We start from the raw sequence: 22408 nt of genomic DNA, 5'->3' as shown, positions 1-22408 counted from the left end.
AAAAATGAGATTAACTTTGAACAGCTCCCAGCGGCGGGCAGGACCAGGAAGCTCTGTGTGACAATGAAGTATCTCCTCATTTCATGTCACTTGCTCCTCTGGCTTTTGTCAGCACTGGTATCCCCTTAGTAACTAGCACCAGAAAGGAGCTGGAAGCTTCTGGAAGCTCACGGAGCTACAGCAGCAGCAGCGCTGGCTCTGAGCATGGCTTCTGCTGCCTGCTCCCTCGTCCCCCAGCCTCAAGTTGCCCTTGTGGCTCATTTTGTCTCCAAGTTCAAGATGGCCTCGTTTGCAATGAAGATTGTTTTTGTTTCATTTTGCTTTATAAACAGAAACACTCCCCAATTTCCCTTCTTAGAGGCCTCAGGAGGAAGCTGAGTCAGGTGGGGTGTGGTTACCGTAAAATTGGTCACCCTCCCCTTACCTCAGGCTTGGCTGACCCAGTCCACGAAGGCTGACGTGCACACCAGTACATTTCCCTGATGACATGAAAAACAAAATCTCCCCAAAGCAACGTCGCCTTAGAACTCAGGATGGCAACTCTGGAAAGGGCAAGGGCTTTGGGAGACCCGACCTGGATTAGAATTCCGGCCCCTCCTGTTGGTCTCTAAGGTAGATATTGGGCAAGTCAGAGAAACAGGAAGCCAGGCTGTCACCTTTGTCATGGTGCAGCCAGCCCTGGAGGATTAGAGAGAGGCTTAGCGCTAATGGATGGAAGGCTGGTGGAAAAGCATGTTCAAGTTGCCATCCCCAGTGACACTGCATTCTTGTTCTTCTCAGGATGACATCCCGGGCCCTGGATTCTACAATGTCATCCACCAGTCTCCAGTGTTCAACAGTGTCTCTCTTTCCAAGAGAGGAACCTGCACTTTTCCCTCCACGGTGAGAGCCCCGGGGTGTTGGCCAGTCAGTAATTTCCCCTGTTCACTGCATAATGACATGTTGGACAGCTGCTCCTTTCTCTCCAATCATCCCTGTCCTGATTAAGACAGCAACCACTTCCCGAGATTTCACAAAGGTAAATCTGACCCCATGACCCTATGCCGTTCATCTCCATGGATGCCTATGGTCGAGGTAGGAAGAGAAACTAGGCCTTGGTTGTCCAGCGAAGGAAGCAGGTGTCTTCATGAGGCTGTGAGGCTTGCCAGGGAAACTGCCATGTCTTGCCCTGAAAGGAAAATGATTTTTAACACTTGCTTCATATAACTGGGTTGTTCAAATCGTTGGGAATTTGGATGGAACAAAACAGAAACTAAGGGGACTGTTTGACAGGTTGGAGGATAAGGGGTACCCTGCCAAAGCTGATGGCCAGAGTTGGAATTGCTGAGACCCATGTGGTAGGAGAGAGCTGACCTCTGACCTCCACATTCTCTTCACTGGACTCAGGGCATGGATATCACTGCCTCACAGTAAAGAGAGAGACAGAGAAACAGAGAGGGAGACAGAGAGACACATAGAAAGACAGAGACAGACAGACATATGTACATACACACAGATGTGCACACAGAGAGAGACAGAAACAGACAGACATATGACACACAGACAGAGACAGAGAGACATACAGATACACAGAGCAAGCGAGACAGACAGATATATATAGAGAGAGTGAGAGACAGACAGACACACAGAGACAGAAAGAGAACACATAGTCCAGATGCACAAGAGAGAGAGAGACAGAGACAGAGAGAGGTAGAGACACAGACACAAAGTGAGGTAGAGAGAGAGGAGAGAGAGATTGGGGGAGGAGAACACACACTGGGCCTGAAATACAGGAATCTTCCTGGGATTCTCTCTTTGTTGAAGATTCTTATGGCCAAACATATAAATGAAACAGCTCTGACCCTGAGTAGACGTGGGTGAAGACTGCGTTCTGCTGTCTTCTGTTTTGCTGTGTATGCCGAGGGTGGCACCCAAGGCTCTTACCTCTGAGCTACATCCTCAGCCTTAGGGGAAGCAAGGGAGGGAAAGAGCCGAGCCTGACGTGGAGCAGGCGTTGGAGGAAGCAGGGCCAGAGACTGACATCAGTAGAATGCGTGTGCCTGCCTGTCCCTGTAAAGGTTATGACAGCCTCTTACATAGATGTGCACGATGCCTGACACCAGGGATAATTTTCTTATTAATCTCACACAAAGGGACCATTTAGGGCCCACCAAACGCAGCCACCTCTTGCTGGGGGTTGGGTTGGCAGTGGGGGATGTTCAGGAGCAAACTGACTTTGAAGTGAAGACTCACTGTTTCAGATCCCCCAGCAAAGTCACAGGATAGCCAGGCCTTTAGCTCCGCCTCAGGAGAAAGACCTAAAGCAGCCATCAAGCTGTTGCGTCAGGACGCCCCAGCGTTGGCCACAAGCCTGGAGACCTGATCCTGACTCCTCGGCTGTGGAGCCTGAGTGTGACCTCAAGCACGTCACCCTTCATGTACCAGTTGCTTCAGAGACTCCCTGGAGGCTCTGAGCAAATTGCAATGAGAAAGACTTTGAAATCGCAGAACAGTGTAAACAAGCAGGAGCTGACTCTGTCAGTACCCAGGTTACCCTTCAGACTGCCCGAAGCGCCTGGCTTCTCTCCCGAGAGCTCCTTTACCAGACCGTGCACTGCCACACCACCATGAAGGGGCTGGATCGGTGACACAGTGGATCAGGCTTTGCCAGACTCCACTAGCTGTGGCTTTTGAGTAGCTCAACTATCCATCCAAGAGGGAAGGCACAGGAAGGTCTGAGTGTTACAGAATCCAAACAGGCCTTTCACCTCTTTAAAAAATATGACCAGAAAAAAGGAGATGGGGGCCTTCCCTCCCTTTGATGGCCCTAAGATTCAACTTTATATTTTTTTGTTTTAAATACAAGGCTTGTAAGCCGGGCAGTGGTGGCGCATGCCTTTAATCCCAGCACTTGGGAGGCAGAGGCAGGTGGATTTCTGAGTTCGAGGCCAGCCTGGTCTACAGAGTGAGTTCCAGGACGGCCAGGGCTACACAGAGAAACCCTGTCTCGAAACCCCCCCCCCAAAAAAAAAAAAAACAAGAAAAAATACAAGGCTTGTTTTTGTTTTAATTATGTGTGCCAGGTCAGGGAGGGTCGGAGAAGGTGGTGCACACAGGAGTTGCAGATGCCTGCAGAAGCCAGCAGAGGGTACCAGGTCCCTAGAGACTGGCTGCTTGATGTGGGTGTCAGGAATAGAATCCTAGTCTTCTCCTGAAGTGCTAGGATGTCTGAGCCATCCCTCCAACCCAGCTTTATACCTGTAAACGCTTGCGTTCCTTTATTCTTGGGAAGGGGGTTCTAAGGGTTTGTAATTCCTGACTGTAGCCCCACACTGTCCAACCTGGATGAGAGACAGAGAGCCTGTTCCCCACTTGTGCATCCCGAGACTCAGGGAATTCAAGACTCCTGCCCCAAAGGGAGATCGTAAGAGCCCAGGAGGAATGTGTTTAGGGTGAGGCCGCCCCAAAATGTCCATGGGCTTATAAATTCTACACACTTCCTCATGACTATCAGGGCGACAACACCCAGCCCTTTGAGAAGACTTGTCATCCCCCAAAGTTCAAGTGATATAAAGCGCCTCATTAAGGCACTCAGAGTCTTTATTCTAGAACCTTCTACAGCTCTGACCAGGAAGCTAAATGAAGCGGATGGGTGGGGACTTTGGTGGCCTTTCTGGGTTGTCACTGCACAATGGAGTTGGTATGTCTCGGGAGAAGTTCTTGAGTGCTGGCACGGGCCGATTGGCAACCACAGGCCTGGCAGATAAATGCAGGTGCAGAGCTGGGGAGTGGGTGCTGCTGTCACGGTGCCTCAGAGAGCTCGGCATCACCGGGAAGTTTCTAGAACACCCTAACCCAACCCCCAAACACAAAAGCAGAAAGTCTCTGAAAGCAAGAAAGATACCAGGATGGGAAAGAGACTCTATTTCTCTAGGGCCGTTTCTCTTTTGAGTGTCATGTCTGATCTTGGTCACCAGGTGGAGGCAGACTGCCTGGCTGAACATGTTGGTCCCACACCACTTTTCTAGCAAAGCTGAGTTTCTTGGTAAACAATTGGTCAAAACCCAAAGGCTGCTGGTGGTGGCTTAGTCTGAGCTTTGCAACTGGACTTTAGGTTTGAATCCGGGTTAGAATCCAGACTAGCACGGCCCTGCTTCTGCTGAAACCCCTACTCCCAAAGCAGGTGAGGGAATGAATGGCTCAGCTCCCTGCGCCTGTGGGGTTATTGACCTCCACAGTGGAGAAACCCCACGGCAGCGTACCCAAGCTTTTCACCGTAAAATTATGGGAACTTTCTTGTTTTATCAGACTCTAATACCAGCCGTGCTGTCATAGGGTAAAGAGATGTTATCGTCAAGTTTCTATGGCTTTTGCCCCCATTCATTTGGCAAACACTGACTGTGTTTGGTTTTGAACTGAAAATATTTTATTGCGCTTTCCGGGAAGGGCTGGAATCGGTTCTGTTGAAACATAAGTATTTTAGGATTTTATTGATGCAGTGATTTGCTGTTGTTTTGGGTGATATTTATTTATTTATTTATTTATTTTTGAGACAGTGTCTCACTGTGTAGCTCAGGCTGGCCTCAAATTTGCCGTCATACTGTCTCCTCTGCCTCCTGAATCCTGAGGCACATGTGTGTGCCACTACACCCGGCAAGAACACAGTAGGGAGAGGAGGCATGAGCGAGTGGCCTTCTCTGAGCCTCCCTGGCCCTCCCAGAAGCAGTGCCCTGAAAACAGCATGGGGACCTGGCTTGCCTTTCCTGTCACAGGAGTCGCCCCATGGCTGATGAGGCAGGCTTAGTGGTGGGGCCCAGGACACCGTGGAAATGTGATGCTGGGGAAAAATCACTCTCTCCAGGTCCCAAACAAGTAACGAGTACTTTGAGTTAGTTTACAGAAGTCAGAACGGGTCTGGACTTGCATTTCCCAAGAGCGAGCCCTAAAAGCTCGCGGTCCGATTACCACTGGCACTTGCTACAGTCTCACCTCTTAAGGAAAAACATGCTTGTAAGCTGGGCATGGTGGCTAGTGGCCAGCACCCCGGCACTCCCAAAGGGAGGCAGGAGGAAGGCTGCAAATCTGAGGCTAGCCTGCTGCAAGTCTGAGACTAGCCTGAGCTAGATACTGTATGGTCTAGGCCAGCATGGGCTACAGACTGAGGCCCTGCTTCAACAAATAATCTGATAAACAAGCAAACCAACAATCACACAACAGTGGACTGGGAGCCGGGGCTTTTGCTTTTGACCTGTCCTTCACAGCCCCTGGGTCAATGCTAATTCTCCTCTTTTTTTCTCAGTGTGCCCGGCTGGGCCCCGTCATTTCTAAAAATCCTGCTGCAAACGCATATACCATCCGGTCAGAGTTGGCTTCCAAGAAGGACTTCAGCAATTCCTGCTCCAGCATGTTCCAGCTGCCAAGCTTCATGAAAGTGGTCAAATCTGAAACCCCTGCCCCAAACTATTACAATGTAAGGTCATCAGCTGCTCCTGTCCAGTGCCTGTGTTGAGAGGGTGGGTTGCCAAGGGGCAGGGAGGGGCGTGAGGCACGAGGAAACAGTATTTTAACACCGAAGGTCATCGGGTGAGCATTTGTGAGCAAGCTGGGATGGGGGCGGGGTGACCGTGGTTGTGAGAATCTGAAGGGTGGGAAACAGTGGAGAGTGACGGGGAGCTGCAAGGAGCCCACTTCTCCCACTCAGCCCTGCATAAAGTCGCCTGTCAGGGGCGTGATTGTTTCCTGTCATAGCAGCTATACACCTACTGCTTCAGCAGCCGCATTCTCCATTTACTTTCTAGAATCTGATAAGAAAAAAAACCAACTTCTTTCTATTATCTGAAAGTTGCCAATGGTTTTTGTTGTTGTTGGCTTTGTTTTTGAGACGGGATCTCACTATGTAACTCTTACTGTCCTGGAACTTACTATGTAGTCAAGGCTAGCCTCAAATTAATAGAGATCTCTTCCTGTCCCTGTCTTCTCAGTATTGAGATGAAAAGTGTCTGGAATTCTCTCTCTCTCTCTCTGCCTCTCTGCCTCTCTCTCTCTCTCTCTCTCTCTCTCTCTCTCTCTCTCTCTCTGTGTGTGTGTGTGTGTGTGTGTGTGTGTGTGTGTGTGTGTGTGTGAACAGTTATGCTCTAGGTAGAATAGGATGAGTAGGAAGGGGTGCCTGCAGGAAGTTTTGCCTCAGGTCTCTACTCTGCCACACTCTGTGCCTTGCCTATGTTCTACCAGGCTTTTTTGGGACTCAGTTTGTTGATCTGTAGAATGGGGGTATATATGTTTGCCTTCCAGGCCTTTTTTTTTTTTTTTTTTTTTTTTTTTTTTTTTTTTTTTTTTTGGTTTTTCGAGACAGGGTTTCTCTGTATAGCCCTGGCTGTCCTGGAACTCACTCTGTAGACCAGACTGGCCTCGAACTCAGAAATCCTCCTGTCTCTGCCTCCCAAGTGCTGGGATTAAAGGCTTGTGCCACCACTGCCCGGCGCCTTCCAGATTTGATGGGGATACTCAATGGGAGAACCTAGGTTAAGGAATGAGAACAGCACCTGGCACACAGTCCTGCTTGGTAGCCCCAGGGAAGCGGGGGAGCTGTCATTGGTTAGTCATGGGGTCTGTGGAGCCACAACTATAAACCAAAACCAATAGCACCTGCCTTGCGAGGCTGAGGGGAAAAGTCAGGCAGACCACAAATTCACGCGAGAGTTCTGAAGTCAGGGCGTGGCCCACACAGAACATGGAGAAGGGCTGTGTTTCAAAAGACTGGTCTCAGATACCTCTTCTCAAGTGCCTCTTTGAAACAAGGTTTGTAAGTCATCCTTATCTACGTGGCTTCTGCCCATTCTGTGTTAGTAGGTTGGTCCACTGTAACGTGCTCAGAGCGGAGTTCAGGCTGGAGAGGCAGGTAGCAGGGGAGAGGGGGCTGCTAGGTTGGGACTCGGCAGTGGTAAATTGATGAGGGACAGCTGTGTCACTTAGAAGTTTCTAGTAGCAGCATGCAGAGCCAAGGCGGAGCAGGAGGATTTAACTCCCGTCAGCTACAGCTCACTTTTAACCCAGCAGATCCAAATGTCCTTGTTTAACACCAATCACATAGAGATGACATAAGACTGTTAATGAGCTATCTCGGGAGGACCCTTATCTCACTGGAGTCTAATGCGTGTCTGCTCTATACAGCCTGCCTTAAGTTTGGATCAGTCAAGTTTCCGGGGCAGACTGTGGCTACTGTCTTAGACATGCTGTTCTAGAATGTTCCCCTGGAATTGCTGAACTCTAATGATGACCACGTGATGGTGGCAGCAGGGGTTTTCATGGGAGGAGTCAGCTGGACCTCGGGTCACGTGGTCCTTGCATTCATTCTTAACAGATCATCAGAACATTGTATTTAATGAATCACCTGATTCCAACTCACAGTAGGAGATGCTAAGATGGGGGTGGGGGTAGGGCGTAGAGGTATCCCTGCCTTCAGTTTCCCAGCTCAGTGCTTCCACACATGAATACATATACAGGAACATCACACACACACACACACACACACACACACACACACACACACACACACACACAGAGACACAGAGAGAGACAGAGAGAGAGACAGAGAGAGACAGAGAGAGACAGAGAGAGGAGGGAGAGAGACAGACAGAGGAGAGAGAAGAGGAGGGAAGAAGGGGAAGAGAAGAGGAAGAGACAAGAGAGAGAGAGAGAAGAGGGGGAAGAAGGGGGAGAGAGAAAGAGAAGAGGGGGAAGAAGGGGAAGAGAAGAGAGAGCGAGAGAGCGAGAAGAAGGGGAAGAAGGGGAAGAAGAGAGAGTGAGAGAGAGAGAGCAAGAGACAGAGAGAGACAGAGAGAGAGAGAGAGAGAGAGAGAGAGAGAGAGAGAGAGAGAGAGAGAGAGAGAGAGTTAAGGGAGATAAACATTTGGGACCTGAGAAGGTATGTACAGGGTCCAGGGCTTGAGAGCACCTATGCCCTTTAGACTGAGTAGTCAGAGAAACCTCAGAGGCTGAGAACCACAGATTGGACGAAAGTCTAGAGGGAAGAGTTAGTTCGTCAGGGACTGTAGGGTCAGAGAGTGATGTGAGCCAGGAGGCTGAAAGAAAAGAGGAAAGCACACAGGCAGGCGGGAACTGTCTCAGTATATCCCTGAAGACCCCAGGGGAGAGTTTGGACTTTGTTCTCTGTGCCCTGGGAGCACCCCCCCCCCCCCATGGGCAGTGGGAAGGCTGGGACATAACCTGAGGAAGTTTCTAGAATGCCTCCTCCAGCCTGCACTGTGGGCTCTGAGAGGAGAGGATTAGGGTTTTCAGAGAAAGGAAGTGTGTGTTCAGGAATGATCTGCAGAGGCACAAGGCATTCAGAGAGAGCCCAGGCTACCTCTGTCACTGTGAGCACCCCTTTGTGTCCCTCTCGGTTGCAGCAGAAGGGTGACAGAGCTCAAGCCTGGCCTGGATGCTTCCAGTCCTCTGTGTGAATCCTTGTACTTCCCCATGGGCCTTGGACACAGCAGCATGTGATAAATGTCTCTCATCAAATGAGTGGCCTCTGGGCCCATGCAGCTGTGAATCTGCAAATGACCAAGGTCCAGACAGAATCGTTTCTTTCTGCCAATACATGGATATTGTGTTTATGTGTGTGTAGGCCAGTGTGTACACATGAGGGTGTTCTCCTCGATTGCTGTCTACCGATGATGATGATGGTGATGGTGGCGGTGGTGGTGATGATGATGGTGATGATGGTTTTTGAGAAGGGGTCTTTGGTGACTGGCCAGCCACCTAGTCTCAGGGATCCTCCTGACTACTGTGTGCCACTTTTTTTTTTTTTTTTTAAAGATATATGTGAGTACACAGTCACTGTCCTCAGACACACCAGAAGAGGGCATCAGGTCCCATTACAGATGGTTGTGAGCCACCATGTGGTTGCTGGGAATTGAACCTGAGACCTCTGGATGAGTGCTCGAACCTGAGCCATCTCTCCAGCTTGTGTCTGACTTTTTATGCCGAGTGCTGTGGATATGAATTTGGGCTCTTATGCAGCGAGCCTTATCTGGCCATTTCTCCAGCTCCATGGAGTGCATGGATTTTGTTCATGATTGTTTTAAGGTGACTGAAGGTAACACATCTATACTTTGAAGAATATACGATTAAGCCCCATGGAAATGCAGCATACAGAGATACAGTATATTAGAGCTCTAGAATATAGTATATTGTAATTCTACTTCTCTTCCTTAATAAAGTGTGTGTGTGTGTGTGTGTGTGTGTGTGTGTGTGTGTGTGTATACCTTAGTGCAGGTGCCCTTGGAGGCCAGAGACATTCATCTCTTGAAGCTGGAGTCACAGGCAAAGTAATGAGCCACTAGATGTGGTGCTGGGAACTCTGTCCTCAGCAGCAGCAGTGTGTGCTCTTAACTGCTGAAGCCTCTCTCCCGCCCCATGCCAATTTCCTTATAATGTGGGTGTCTCCAAGAGCCAGGTACAATTTCTTCAGGGGCTTCACACACAGGCATGCACACACACACACACACACACACACACACACACACACACGCACGCACCGCACGCACGCACTCACCCATGCATTCCTCCCTTCAGTTTTGAAGTCACTCTGTCCAGGGTCCAGGTGTATTTTCTGCTCAGCTCCGTCTGGAGTTCCTCTCTGAGAGTTCACAGTTGAGCTCTGTTCTGTGTTTTCCTGCTGAGTATTTTCTTAGTCTAATGGAGAAATCCTCCCGTGGACTCACAGGTATACTAACATGTTGCGTTTTCCACAGGTTTCTGTCTGGGTAAAGAACAAAGGTGGGGAACTGTTTTGTCTGCAGGAGGCTTTTCCCCAGCCCAGAGAACAATAGCGGGCATCAGGCAAGAGGCCCGAAGGCCTTAATCCCGTTAGCCATGCTGTTCTCGGAACAGCTTGCCTGGCCTCTGGCTTGGGCTCTCTTTTGGAGTCTGTGCTGTGGGAGCTGTTATTATCTTCTCTCTAGGCCTGGTCCTCTCCTGTCCCGTAATTAGCCTGCCCATCTGGGCTTTGTGTAGGAGCTCCCTGCACGCAACCTGCCATCAGGACCCTGGGAAAAGCTACATTCTTCCACCGCTGTAAGCACAAAACCAAAATGCCACCTGCATTTCTCAAGAAACTCTTTTTTTTTTTTTTTTACAAAGAAGTATCGAATCAAGCCATCCCAGCCCCCAGCAAATAGTTTCACTCATTCAGCAAATATTTCCCAGCACTCCTGAACACGATTTTTATTGCTTCTGTTATCTAACGAATACAGGAGACTGACTACAAATTGGTACTTCAAATATTTGTGATGCGTGCATAACAGAAGAATGATCTCAGCCTTCCCACCCCACCCCTCAGACCCAACCCCTCCCCCCTTATCATTTCTAGAGTTCTGAACCCATGGGACGCTCTCATGTGTATATTGCGTGGATCAGCCAAAATTCTTAAATTCTGGTCGGTCCAGAAAGGCAGAGAGAAGAAAGTGACTGCAGATTTGATTAGAATCTTGAGCGATAGGACTCTGAGCCACCCCGGATGCCGTGGTTTAGAAGCACTGTTTGTACAGAGAAGAATGTAGCCTGGGACCAGGTGGGGGACATGAGGACTTGTCCTGGAAAGGATTTAAAAAATGACGGCAAACGACATAAAAATATGTGTAACAGCACCACACACTCAGCAAAAAACTTTCCCCCAGGGTAGTGGGGGCAGCTGGCCCGAGGCGCACAAGACCCCAGCACTGAGAAGAAACAAACAAACCTCTAACTTTCTCTGGATGGTTTGTGATGTCGTCCCCCGCCCCCAACAATGTTCCAAAACAGAGTGGGGATCATCAGATGCATTTTACAGAGAGAAAAACTCAGGCTGAGAGAGAAGAGACCATCTGAGCAGGGCCACACAGCCTTGGCAAGGTCTTCAGGTTTCTCTTTTAGACGCCTAGCCATTCTCCTCTGTTTTACCTTGGTGTGCGTGCGTGCATGTGCGTGCATGCGCGTGCGCATGTTTGTCACAGACTACTTGGACTAGGTAGATGATAAGGCCAGAGCCGCCTTTTTTTTTTTTTTTTTTTTTTTTTTTTTTTTTTTTTTTGCTCACGTCAATTCTCCATCCAAGAAGGACAGGTTTAAATGTGGCTCGTCTTTGCCACCTGTCCCAGGCAGGATGACAGAATGACAGAGAGCGGGTGGGCACTGAGCATGCGGGGTGGATTTTCTCCCACATAGGCCTCCATCGCCAGCTGCAAACAGAAAAACAATGTCTGCGCTCGAGCCGGGTTTCTATCGAAAACACCGAGAGGATTCATCCCCAAGACTGGATCAGGAGGGCCAGCACCAGGTAAGCAGCTTGGCTTTGCCCTCACATTGGGTTCCTGCTATGGCTTCGGTTTTCTGGGCGCCCATCTCCCTACAGGGAGCCTGTTCAGAAGGAGCTTGGTTGTGGGGTCATGGAGGCAGAGAAAGTGCTGAACAGAGGCTAAGAGACCCGGTGGTTCTGCGCATGCCCATTAAGCAGCCATCTTGGCCTTAGTCGTCTTAGCCTTTTGGGACCAGGCACAGCAGCTCTCGGGCAGCCTGGTGGAAAAGTGGCCTCGGCAGGCCACTAACAGGGAGGGAAAGAGAAGGTGACACTGCCTCAGAGGTCTCTTCACCATCTCCTCCTAAATGGTCAGGTGCTGGTTGCATTTATTCCACAGGGAGCATTTTGTCTGCCTGTGTCCATAGGCCGGTTTTTCTCATATATGGAATAAAATGTTCAGAGAGTTTACAAATACTTCCCCAGTGTCACAGACACTGAATAGCACGCCTGAGTCCAAAGGTAACTGACCAGAATCCAACTTCCCTTAGGATCCTTGGTGCCTTCTGGAACCAGGATCCAGGAACACAGGCGAGCTTGTCTGTATTATTGTCTGCTGTATTCCAAAAGGTGGCGGTACCCCCGTGTGCCCACACTTCCGTCCCTAGAGCACTCGCCCTAGTAGATTAGTTCAGAGGGCTCCAAAAGAGTCCACACAGCCTGACCTCCCCAGCCTTACCCAGCCAAGCCTGGAACTGTAGGCCCCAGAACCCAGAGGAGGGGCAGGGAGTCGTAGGGTGTGGAGAAGATTGCAGGGCATGTCAGATTTCAGCAAATCCAGATTAAAGCCAGAAGATCAGGCTGAAGCTGAGTAACAAAACCAGCGCTAATTAGGAGGCTCAGTGCAGCCTCAGCCCCCCACCCCCATCCTTGCACCATCCATACAAAGCCCCTCCTTGTTTGTTTATACAGCAGAACAAAGCTGGCACCCTTGGGGCTTAGCCAGAGGCCCCACCACAGAGCCCTGGGACAGGGCATCACAGTCAGCACGCCGTCTCAGAGGCTCCCCAGGATTCCCTGTAACAAAGAATGGAATGGGGACAGAGGAAGTATTCCTCTTGTTCCCACAGAGGGCATCCTGCCTCCTCCCGAGTGCCTTACCTGGAGATGACAGTGCTGACATTCTACAGCATCAGCTGTGTTCCCTTCACCACTCTGTCAAGAGAAAAAGAAATCTGTTTAGAGCAAAGCCAACCCCTTGAAGACAGAAGCAGGAAGATCACCTTAAGGGTGAAGCCAGCCAGGGCTGCAGAGCAAGACTTGTCTCTAGAACAAAAGGCCAGACAGAACCCAGTCAGATCTACAGTGCTTTAGAAACGTGAACTATCGTCCCTCTGATGACACACTACTAAGATTGTTCCCACCTTTCTGGATCTCACCAATTCTACTGAATTTCTTCCCTGGCATGACCCCTTTTTGGCCCCGCCTCGCTCTGTCATTAGTCCTGGTCACTTAGACATGGATGTCATGATGTCATACAGACTTTCAAGCTTTGTGTGTATGTATTCATGTATATCTTTCAAAATATATTAGTATGTGGCACCTGTGGTGCCAATGTTTGGGAAACTGCTGAGGCAGGAGAATTGTTATGAGTTTCTGTTTTTTAAAGTGCATGGGGCTAAGGAGACAGTTCTCTTGGCGAGGTGCTCTTGCTGAAAACAGGCACAAGGACCGGGATTCTATCACCAAGTGAAAAAGCCTAGTGGGGAGGCAGGTGCCTGTGATGCCAGAGTTGGGGAGGCAGAGACCCAAAGATCCTTGGGGCTTGCCAGCCAGCCAGTCTGGGACCTAGGGTCCCAAACTTAGGACCCTAGGTCCAGTGAGATCATGCAATGATGATGATGACATTGACGACGACGATGACGTGAGGGTTGACAAGATCACCCAGCAGGCAAAGTATTTGTTGTCCAGCCTGTTGACCTGAGTTCAGTCCTCAGGACCAAATGGTGGAGACCCAACTCCCTCAAGTTGTTCTCTGGCCTCCACGAGTGTGCTGTGATAATTCGTAAATACACAACATATGCCTTAAGTAAACAAATGAAAAGAACTGTACAAAGCAGTGAGGGATGGAGGAGTGGAAGTCTGGCTTGCACGTGCACCAGCACACACAGGCTCACACATACTAACACAAGCGCAAGCACACATACAGATAACTAAAAGTACACTCAAACAAACAAAACTCCCAAGCCATGCACAAGCGGCCTGGCACTCGAGAGTCACTTTGGAGCTCGCCTTCCCCTGCTGGCTTAGTCCCTGTAGTGCTGCCTGCTCCCCGCATGCCTGCTCCCCGACTGCCTAGAGCACACCCTCCTTTGAGTAATTCCCCTAATTTCTGACTGATGGGAAGTCTGGAGCAACCTGACCAGGTGTCAGTGACAGCCTTAGGAGTGATACGGCTCCCTGCTCTCCCCTCCAGCTCAGGCCATTCTCCTCTCCTTGGAGCTGTGTGGACAAATGAAGTGGGTTTGATTGTGGTTTCTTAAGACAGGAGCATCGGGCACGGGCTCTAGGGCAGTGGTCCTCAGCCTTCCTGATGCTGCGACCCTTAGATACAGTTCTGCGTGTCATGGTGACCCCCGACCATAACATTATCTTCAGGGCCACGTCATAACTGTAATCTTGCCACTGTCATGGATCGTAATGTACATACCTGTGTTTTCAGATGATCTTAGGTGACCCCTGTGAAAGGGTCACTAGACTCCCAAAGGGGTGGAGACCCACAGGTAGAGAAGCTTTAGAGGGCCCTAGACTTTTCTTCCAAACAGCAGATTCTCAGTGATACTGTGCAGGGGCTGAAGAGATGATGCAGTGGCTAAGAGCACTTGGTGTTCTCCCTGAGGACCCAAGTTCAGGTCCCAGCACCCATTTCAGGTGGCTCACACCTCTGGGGATTCCAACCCTAAGAGATCTGACCCCTCCAGGGGCACCTGAACTCACATGCCCACATGCAAATAAAGATGCCTAAAAATAAAAGACTTTTTTTTTTTAAAGAACCTATTGCTTGGGGGCTGAGAAGGTGGCTTCTCAGGTAGGGGTACTTGCTGTATAGACATGAGGATCTGAGATTGAATCTCCATTACCTGGGTAAAAAGCTGGGTGTGCTCACACGTGCACCCGTAACTCCAGTGTTGTGTAGGGCAGAGACAGAGAAACTGCTGGGTTTTACTGGCTCCCAGCCTAGTCAGTGTGCAATCTCTGTTTTAGGGAAATAAGGCAGAGCATGGTAGACATGGGAAGAACATCTCTGGTCTTGTGTGCACACAGATATGCATATCTACACATACATACATGCATAACAGACATAAACACGCTCACATACATATACACACAGGCATATAGATACATAGACATATACACACAGATACATAGATACAGAGACACACACATACACACACATTCTTTTCTTACTAGACATATACAAGCCATGAAGATAGCATTCAGCTACTGGAACCACCCTGTCCCCAGAAGACTGAGTGTTCTTACTCTATTGAGGGGGAAGCTGTGTTGGGATGGGCTACAGCAGTGTTGGGGCATTCCTTAAGTGGCTGGCTGGCTGGAAGTCCTCTGGCTAGTTAACTCCTGTCTCTGGGCTACAGGGTGGGTAAGTGTAGAGTGAGTCCTACCCGGCCAGGTTGTTCTGAGGCCCGCGGCTTGAAGTGTGTTTTTCAAGTGGCAGGCCTAACCATCAGCCACACAGGCAACCTTTCCAGTTGACCCGCTGAGGTGACACTGTCACTGTGTTTGATATGAGGTGCCTGTGGCGGTGAGGAGCTGGTGGCAGGCGCTGCTTTTCCCTGATCTGGGAAGTGTCTCATCCTGTGTCCCTGTTCCTCTCTTTCAGGGCATTACAATGTCAATGAATCCCTGGTAAAGCAGTCGCCAAAGTTCTTAATGTCCTGCTTCAAATCCAAAACTGGCCGTGGATCAAAACCAAACTCAACAGGCCCAGGGCCTGGTTACTACAACCCGAACGATCAAACCAAGATTCTGAAAAAAGCCCATCTTCCGTGAGTCCTGCATTTTTTTTCTCTGGCAGCTCCAGGGGACCCTTGGAGGGTCAGGATGAGAAGGGCACCACTTAACGGGACTCAGTCCGGGCTGGGACCCTTCCCATGCCAGCGGCGGAGTCACTGTCCTCATTTCCTAGAGGAAAGATCTTCAGCAAGGTTGAGGGATTTGCCTGAGTCTTCACAGCTCATAGAGAGACCTGGGTTTAGGGCTGCCAGGCTCTTTTGGTGTCCCCCACGAAGCTGGCTTCTCCCGGGGTCATGGCAGTTCTGCTTTTATAATGTGGAGTCTTCCCTGCGCTGGGGAAGAGGCAGGAGTGGGGACACATCCAGGAGAGGTACACTGAAGGGGACTGCTAGATTTGACCTTTGACCTCTGAGCATCGTGCACTATACTCTGAGCTCCCGTACCTTCTGTAGAGCTGAATGGGTTTAATTCATCCCTTACAGGGCTGCTTTCAGAATTAAAAATCTGTCAGACACACAGTGGATGCAAATGGTGACTTACTATTCACACAAAGTTAAAAAGAGACAGAACTAGGCAGGTTACTGCACACTTGTAATCCTAGCACTTTAGAGGCTGAGGCAGGAGAATTGAGAATTCAAGATCAGTCTGGGTTACATAGCCAGACCCTGCTTCACCAAAGCAGAAGTGAGAGGCGGAAAGAGACAACCATTTGAATTTCTTTATTATTATTTTATGTGTACAAATGTTTGGCCTGTATGTATGTCTGTACACCATGTGTCTGCAGTACCCATGGAGGCCAGAAGATGGCGACAGGTCCTCTGGAACTGTAGCTATAGCTGGGTGTAAGCTGCCTTGTGGGTGCTGGGAAACAAACCCCAGTCCTCTGCAAGAACAAGTGCTCTTTGCCACTGAACCCTCTTTTCTTTCTTTTCTTTTTGGTTTTTCGAGACAGGGTTTCTCTGTGTAGCCCTGGCTGTCCTGGAACTCACTCTGTAGACCAGGCTGGCCTTGAACTCAGAAATCCATCTGCCTCTGCCTCCCAAGTGCTGGGATTAAAGGCATGTGCCACCACTGCCTGGGGCCTCTGAACCCTCTCTCCAGCCTCTCCATACACCGTTTCTAATCTTATTTTCATCTAAGAGACTCAAAGGTATTCAGGGCTTAAGAATTCCTCAGATGGGTATAGAGCTTCTATAGAACCAACTGCACAGAAGGTTGATCTTACCGTCAGAGGCCTCTCCTCCTGTTTGAGCCTCTCTTGCAGGTCCAACCATTGGAAGGGTGACATCAGGGTCAGGACTAAGTGTGTGGACACCTGAGCCCCTCCCCAGAGGCAAGGTTGGTGTCAGGGCCATTGCTGCAGTGGGCTAGACACCCAGGCAACTGGTAGGAGGCTGGAAACACTGGGCACCATCTGGCCATCAGCTTGGGGCACAGGGCAGGAAGGCAGGACTCTGTCAAGTCAAATAGGAGCTGGAGAAGGGACTCAGGCTCAGATGGAAGTTCCCTTGGTGCTCCTGGAAGTTCCCTCGGTGCTCCCATTGTGGGATTCTGCAGGGTCCTTCCCAGGGGACCAGGATGGCTGGTCCCTCCCTAAAAGTCAGGGACTCCTGCCTTCAGGCTGGCTTGAGTTCCCTCTGCACACAAACTTTTCCTTAGTCTGCTGGGGAAATGTTGCATTAAGGGATAGGCTCGTGGGCAGAGGATTGTCCCTTATGGAACCTCCCCGCCTTGCCTCATTGCTGAGCAGAGGTGAGGACCTTCTCTGCTGTGGCTCCTGAGAGGCTCAGTGAAACAGAACTTGGAAACAGTTCTTACTTTTTTTTTCCCAGCTGACGCATCAGAGCCGTACATATTTGTGGAGATCGTGTGATATTTTGGTGCATTACCTAATGTCCACACTGAGAGAAGTGTCTGTTGCCCCAGACATCTGGCTCTCAGTCATTACAACCTAGATTCGGCTGTATGCTGCCGAAATAGGACTCAGCTGCCATTTGACTTGGTGGCTCAAACCCACAGCCAGGATCTGGAAGCTTCCATGAGGAGGAGCTACCTCTGAGCTCTCCAGAATGGTGGCTGTAGGGCAATGCCACACCAGAGGTTGCCACTTGTGCCTCATGAGAGAGACATGGCTGAGGCACGTGGCGTGGGTGTTCTCAGCCTTCAGCTGCCCAGTGGACTCAGAGCCAAGAGGATTTGTTGTTGTGTGGGTTGTCTTAGGTTGTGAAGCAAGAGCCGGGCGGTGGTGGCGCACGCCTTTAATCCCAGCACATGGGAGGCAGAGGCAGGTGGATCTCTGAGTTTGAGACCAGCCTGGTCTACAGAGTGCGTTCTAGGACAGCCAGGGCTACACAGCGAAACCTGGTTTCTAAAAGCAGGTGTCAGCCAGCACTTCACTTCTTGAGTTCCTCAGTTCCCATCCTGGGGGTGTGACTCAGTGAGGTGGGGCAGAGCAAGGTAAAGTCTTTGAGATCAGGATGGGGTCCTTCTAGTGTCCTTGCTGCCAGGCAGAGGAATCCCCAGAGACTCCTTTCTGACCACTTCCTGGAGTCTCTAATTCCCAGCTTTGCACAGTATGCTATCCTGTCCAGGAAAGCTCGAGACAATCAAGCCCCTTGGCCAGTCTCCAGTTCAGTAATTGTGCTAGGCCAATTATGCTTGGGCCCACCTTAGGTTCCCTGGGGAATGGGGATTGTCATTCACTGTGGGACGCATCCTCCCAGGCCGCTATCTGTCACTGCCCAACCCTGCTGAACAGATACTGCATTCCACCCCAGAGGCAATCGGCCTCTCTTTCAAGTGGAGAAGAATTGTTAGAAATTGCCCCCTTTATTCCTCCCAAACCTGGGAATCCCTGGGGCAGAGAACCTGTGTCTGGGAGTGTCCCAGGGGTCCGAGGTGCCTTCTGCAAGTGACCTGCTGTGACCTTGAAGACATCTATTATCTCTGGGCCTTTGACAGAGGAGTCCATTGGAAACCGGAGTGTGCTCAATCCTGCTGTGGCTCCTGGAAGAGTTTAATAGATGTTTTCATTCATTACTAAGCCATGAAATCCATCAAAGCCTGGTCACACTGCATTGCTAGCCATCCTGGGTGTGGCCACTGAAGCTCAGTGATTTCACAACTGCTCCTCACCACCTGTATGTGTGTGTGGGGGGGAGTGATGGAGGGAGGATCACCTTCTTTGTACCCCTCCCCCAGGGTTTTGGACATAGGAAAAGAGGACAGTAACTGACTTCAGCTCTTCATCCCTCCGTCATTTCTGGGTTGTTCTCTCATTTCTTACCATTCTCCCCCCAAACCCCCAGGCCCAGTGTAAAGTTAAAGGGAGCTCTCTTATTAATGGCTTTTCAGTCACATTTGCCTCCCAGAAAGACCCAGAATAACATTGCTCCCAGCCTGCTCCTCCTTCCTGCAGGAGCAGTGTCCCTATTCCTCTGCTCCACTCTGCGCACACACACACACACATATATACACATATACACACACATATACACCCACATACACAGATACATATACACAAATATACACATATATACACACACATACACACACGTACACACATATACACCCAAATACACAAACACATATACACACATATTCACACGAATACACACATATATACACCCACATATACAGACACATATATACACACAGACACACATATACACACAGACACATACACATAGAGACACATACACACAGACACACATATACACACAAATATATACACATACACACACAGACACACACATACACAGACATACAGATATACATACTCCACCCACACACAGATACATACATACATAACCCCACACACATAGATACATACACACAGACACAGATACACACAGACATATATGCATACATACATACATACACACACCCTACCCACCCACATAAATACATAACCTCCCCACAGACACATACACAGAGACATATGCATGCATGCATATACATATCCACAAACATACACATACACTCACACATGCACATGGCATCTGTGCATACACACACACACACACACACACACACACACACACACGCTTACTGTGCTTTCTTTCTTTCTACTTGCCTCATGCTTTAGGGGAGATGATTTTGCCTTACTCAGCTTTGAGGCACCTAGCCCCATGCTGAACTACAGAGAAAAGTTGGGTATGTCTTCCTAAAGCCAGGCCTTCTGTGTGGATCAGATGGGTACATACCACCTCCTTCCCATGGGTATCTTTTTGTTCTAATATAAACATTCAAGCCAGCTGTTGCAAAGCTCGAGCCTCAGGCAGAGTGAGATGGCTTACCATGGCTCCCCAGCAGTGGGCAGTTCCCTACACGGCAGAGTGGCCCTCGTGTGAGCGCTGAACACGCACTGGCTCATTGAGAGATGCTTCACACATTCTCTGTTGTTTCTACGGCTCCCTATAAGAGCAGGGCTTCTCACTTCCTGCTCCAGATTCAGGGCTTTGTCCAGGACCCCATAGCCAGTCAGTGGCATGACTAGAATTCAGACTCCTTGTGGGTGACCCTGAAACGCAGACACCTCTGTCATGGCGCTTCTCCACACTGCTGGGACTAAGGGACTGGTCCCTGTAATGGCCTCTGACTGTACATGGGTTCCGGTCTCTCTGGACACCAGCTCCCTCAGCAAATAAGGAAGTTCAGTAGACAGCTCTGGGTGTCCTGGCTCACTGGGGTTCTGCAGGTCAGCAGGACTCCCGCACTGCTTTCCGGCACAGTGGTCCCTCCAGGAGAAAGTTCGGGTGTGAGGCGTTTCCTGGGCAGTGGCTTGACTCCCCAGATGGCCCCAGGACACCTGGTAACCATTATACTGTGGGTTGCAGTGCGCGAACAGTTCTCAAAGGCTCTCTTAAGCTCCGCCAGCTTATAAACGGTCTACCAGAATTGTTAAGTGGGCTTGGACTCCAGCATGGGTTAGTTTAGCTTTGTTTAATGACTTACTGGCAAAGATGTTATAGTCTGAGACAGTTACTATACTAGCAGCGAGTACCTTGTTCTAGATCCCAGCCCAGTCCCTGTCCACTCTGGCCTCCAGCCTTAAAGGGAAACGAGCTAGCAGGGTTCTGGAATGTCAGTAGAAATCTGCTCATTGTAGACCAGCAAATCCCTGGAAGGAAAGATAAGGCTTCCTCTTCTCTGACTATGTAGACATCACAAGTGGCTCATCAAAGACTCTTCTCACCCAGGCTTCAGTACAGACATCACTAATGGCTCATCAAAGCCTCTTTTCACCCAGGCATCAGTTCTCAGAGCTCCAGCCAGACTAAAGTAATTAATCACAGACGGCGCATACAATCAATGCTACCTGCTTATCCCAATGAGCTCAGCGACAGATGTCTGGGACAGAAGTGTGTCTGTCCTCTCCCTGCCCAGGGACCATGGTTTAGATACTACACCTTATTTAACCCAGGCAAGCCTGTGTGGTTTTGTTACCATTGTACGGATAAGGATACTGAGGCCCAGAGGTCCTGGGCTCATAGCAACTGAGCTAGGATACTGTCCGAGGCAAGCCCCTCATAGACCCTTGGGGGACCCCTGGTGTTGCCTGTGCTTTATAGACACTATTGTTTTCCCCATGAGGCTGCTGTGGTGACACTTTCCCATTTTGTCTTTTCCAAAGGAAAACTACGCTCCTGAACTTTTCTGCCCAGCCTCTGCCTCTGCCCCCAAAGCCACCTCTTCCTGGTCCCGGTCAGTACGAGATCGTGAACTACCAGGGACCCCCTAAGCACTTCATCTCCAGTGCATCGTTTGTGTCCAACACCAGCCGGTGGCCACTGAAGTCATCCAAACCAAACTTGCCTGGCCCAGGTCAGAGAACTGAGACCCCCAACTCTTCCACAACACTGTGTTAGTCTGAGGCCATCAAATCCCACCAGTTTATGGGCTGTTTGCTAAACAGGTTCCAAGGGTGAGGTGGGCTTAGCAGGTCATTGGCTCGTGGTTCAGAATACTAAAGTGTTTTGTTTCTGAATGGAAAAGGGGCTTTGGATTTAAAACCATGGCTTGGGGACATGTAAGAGTTCAGAGCTTCTGGGTGGTAGTGACTGTTCTAGCTAAGGTGTGCACCACACAGACGTCTCCTCCCCTCTCTCATCCCCTTTCCTCCTCTCCCCTTCCCTCTTCTCATCCCTCCTTTTATCATGTGTTTGTGTGTGTGTGTCTGTGTGCGCACGCTTGTGTGTGTATGGCACTCTCATGCCATGACCCATATGGATGTCAGAGGACAACTTGTGGACCCCGGGGTTGGACTCAGGCTGTCAGGCTTAAGTGAGCGAGTCATCTTAAAACCTCTCTGTTTTATTTTTTGGACACAAGGTCTCTCTCCCTGAGCCGAAAGCAGATTGATTCTACTCGGCAGTTGCCCAGTGAGCTTCAGGGATCTGCCTGTCTTCTTTCCACCAGTGTTAGGGTTACAGTTGCATGCCCACGACCCTGGGTCTTCCATGGGTTCCAGGTTGCTGGAGGCAGGACCTCAGGCTTGTGTGGCCATCTTTATAGAGCCATCTTTCGAGCCCCAGACATTGTTTTAGAAGGAAACAGTCATAGCATTGATAAAGTTCTCAGAAACCTTCTTATTCTTAAAGATATTTAAGCCTCTAGGCTAGACTAGCCAAGGAATTTTAAAAACAGATAAGGCCTGAAGGGTAAGCTGCCTACTGCTTGGGACATTTGTGGTGGGGTTGAGAGGTAGGGTCTTGTCTTAGGGTTTCATTGCTGTGAAGGGACACCATGACCAAGGCCACTCTTATAAAGGATAACATTTAATCAGGACTAGCTTACAGTTTTAGAGGTTCACTCTGTTATCATCATGGTGGGAAGCATGGCAGCATCCAGGCAGACATGGTGCTTGAGGAACCAAGAGTTCTACATCTTGACCCGAAGGCAGCCAGGAGGATGCTCCGATTCCACCCTGGGCGGAGTTTGAGCATAGGAGATCTTAAAGTTGTCCTCCAACAAGGCCACACCTACTCCAGCAAGGCCACACCTCCTAATAGTGCCACTTTCTATGGCCAACCACTGAAACAGATGAACCTATGCGGGTCAAACCTATTCAAACCACCACAGGTCTCTTGCTGCTATGTCTTGTTTGTGATGGGC

General features: G+C 49.8%; 1 protein-coding gene across 9 annotated transcripts in view; it reads left to right on the top strand.

The window, feature by feature from the left end:
- Stpg1 (sperm tail PG-rich repeat containing 1) overlaps positions 1–22408 on the top strand; it is a 44478-nt gene that overhangs the window by 18206 nt on the left and 3864 nt on the right. For 7 of the 9 annotated variants that reach the window (XM_076933978.1, XM_076933977.1, XM_076933976.1 and 4 more), the window contains 5 exons: positions 781–882; positions 5279–5449; positions 11188–11299; positions 15159–15324; positions 20928–21118. In XM_076933978.1, the coding sequence (XP_076790093.1) occupies positions 781–882; positions 5279–5449; positions 11188–11299; positions 15159–15324; positions 20928–21118 (742 nt within the window). The remainder of the gene's footprint in view (positions 1–780; positions 883–5278; positions 5450–11187; positions 11300–15158; positions 15325–20927; positions 21119–22408) is intronic. The other 2 variants (XM_076933980.1, XM_076933979.1) reach the window with 1 other exon arrangement.

This window comes from Arvicanthis niloticus, chromosome 5 (assembly GCF_011762505.2).
Source record: "Arvicanthis niloticus isolate mArvNil1 chromosome 5, mArvNil1.pat.X, whole genome shotgun sequence".
Classification (NCBI taxonomy): Eukaryota; Metazoa; Chordata; class Mammalia; order Rodentia; family Muridae; genus Arvicanthis; species Arvicanthis niloticus.
Note: the sequence above shows the minus strand (reverse complement) of the source record. Positions and strands in the feature narration are given on the sequence as shown.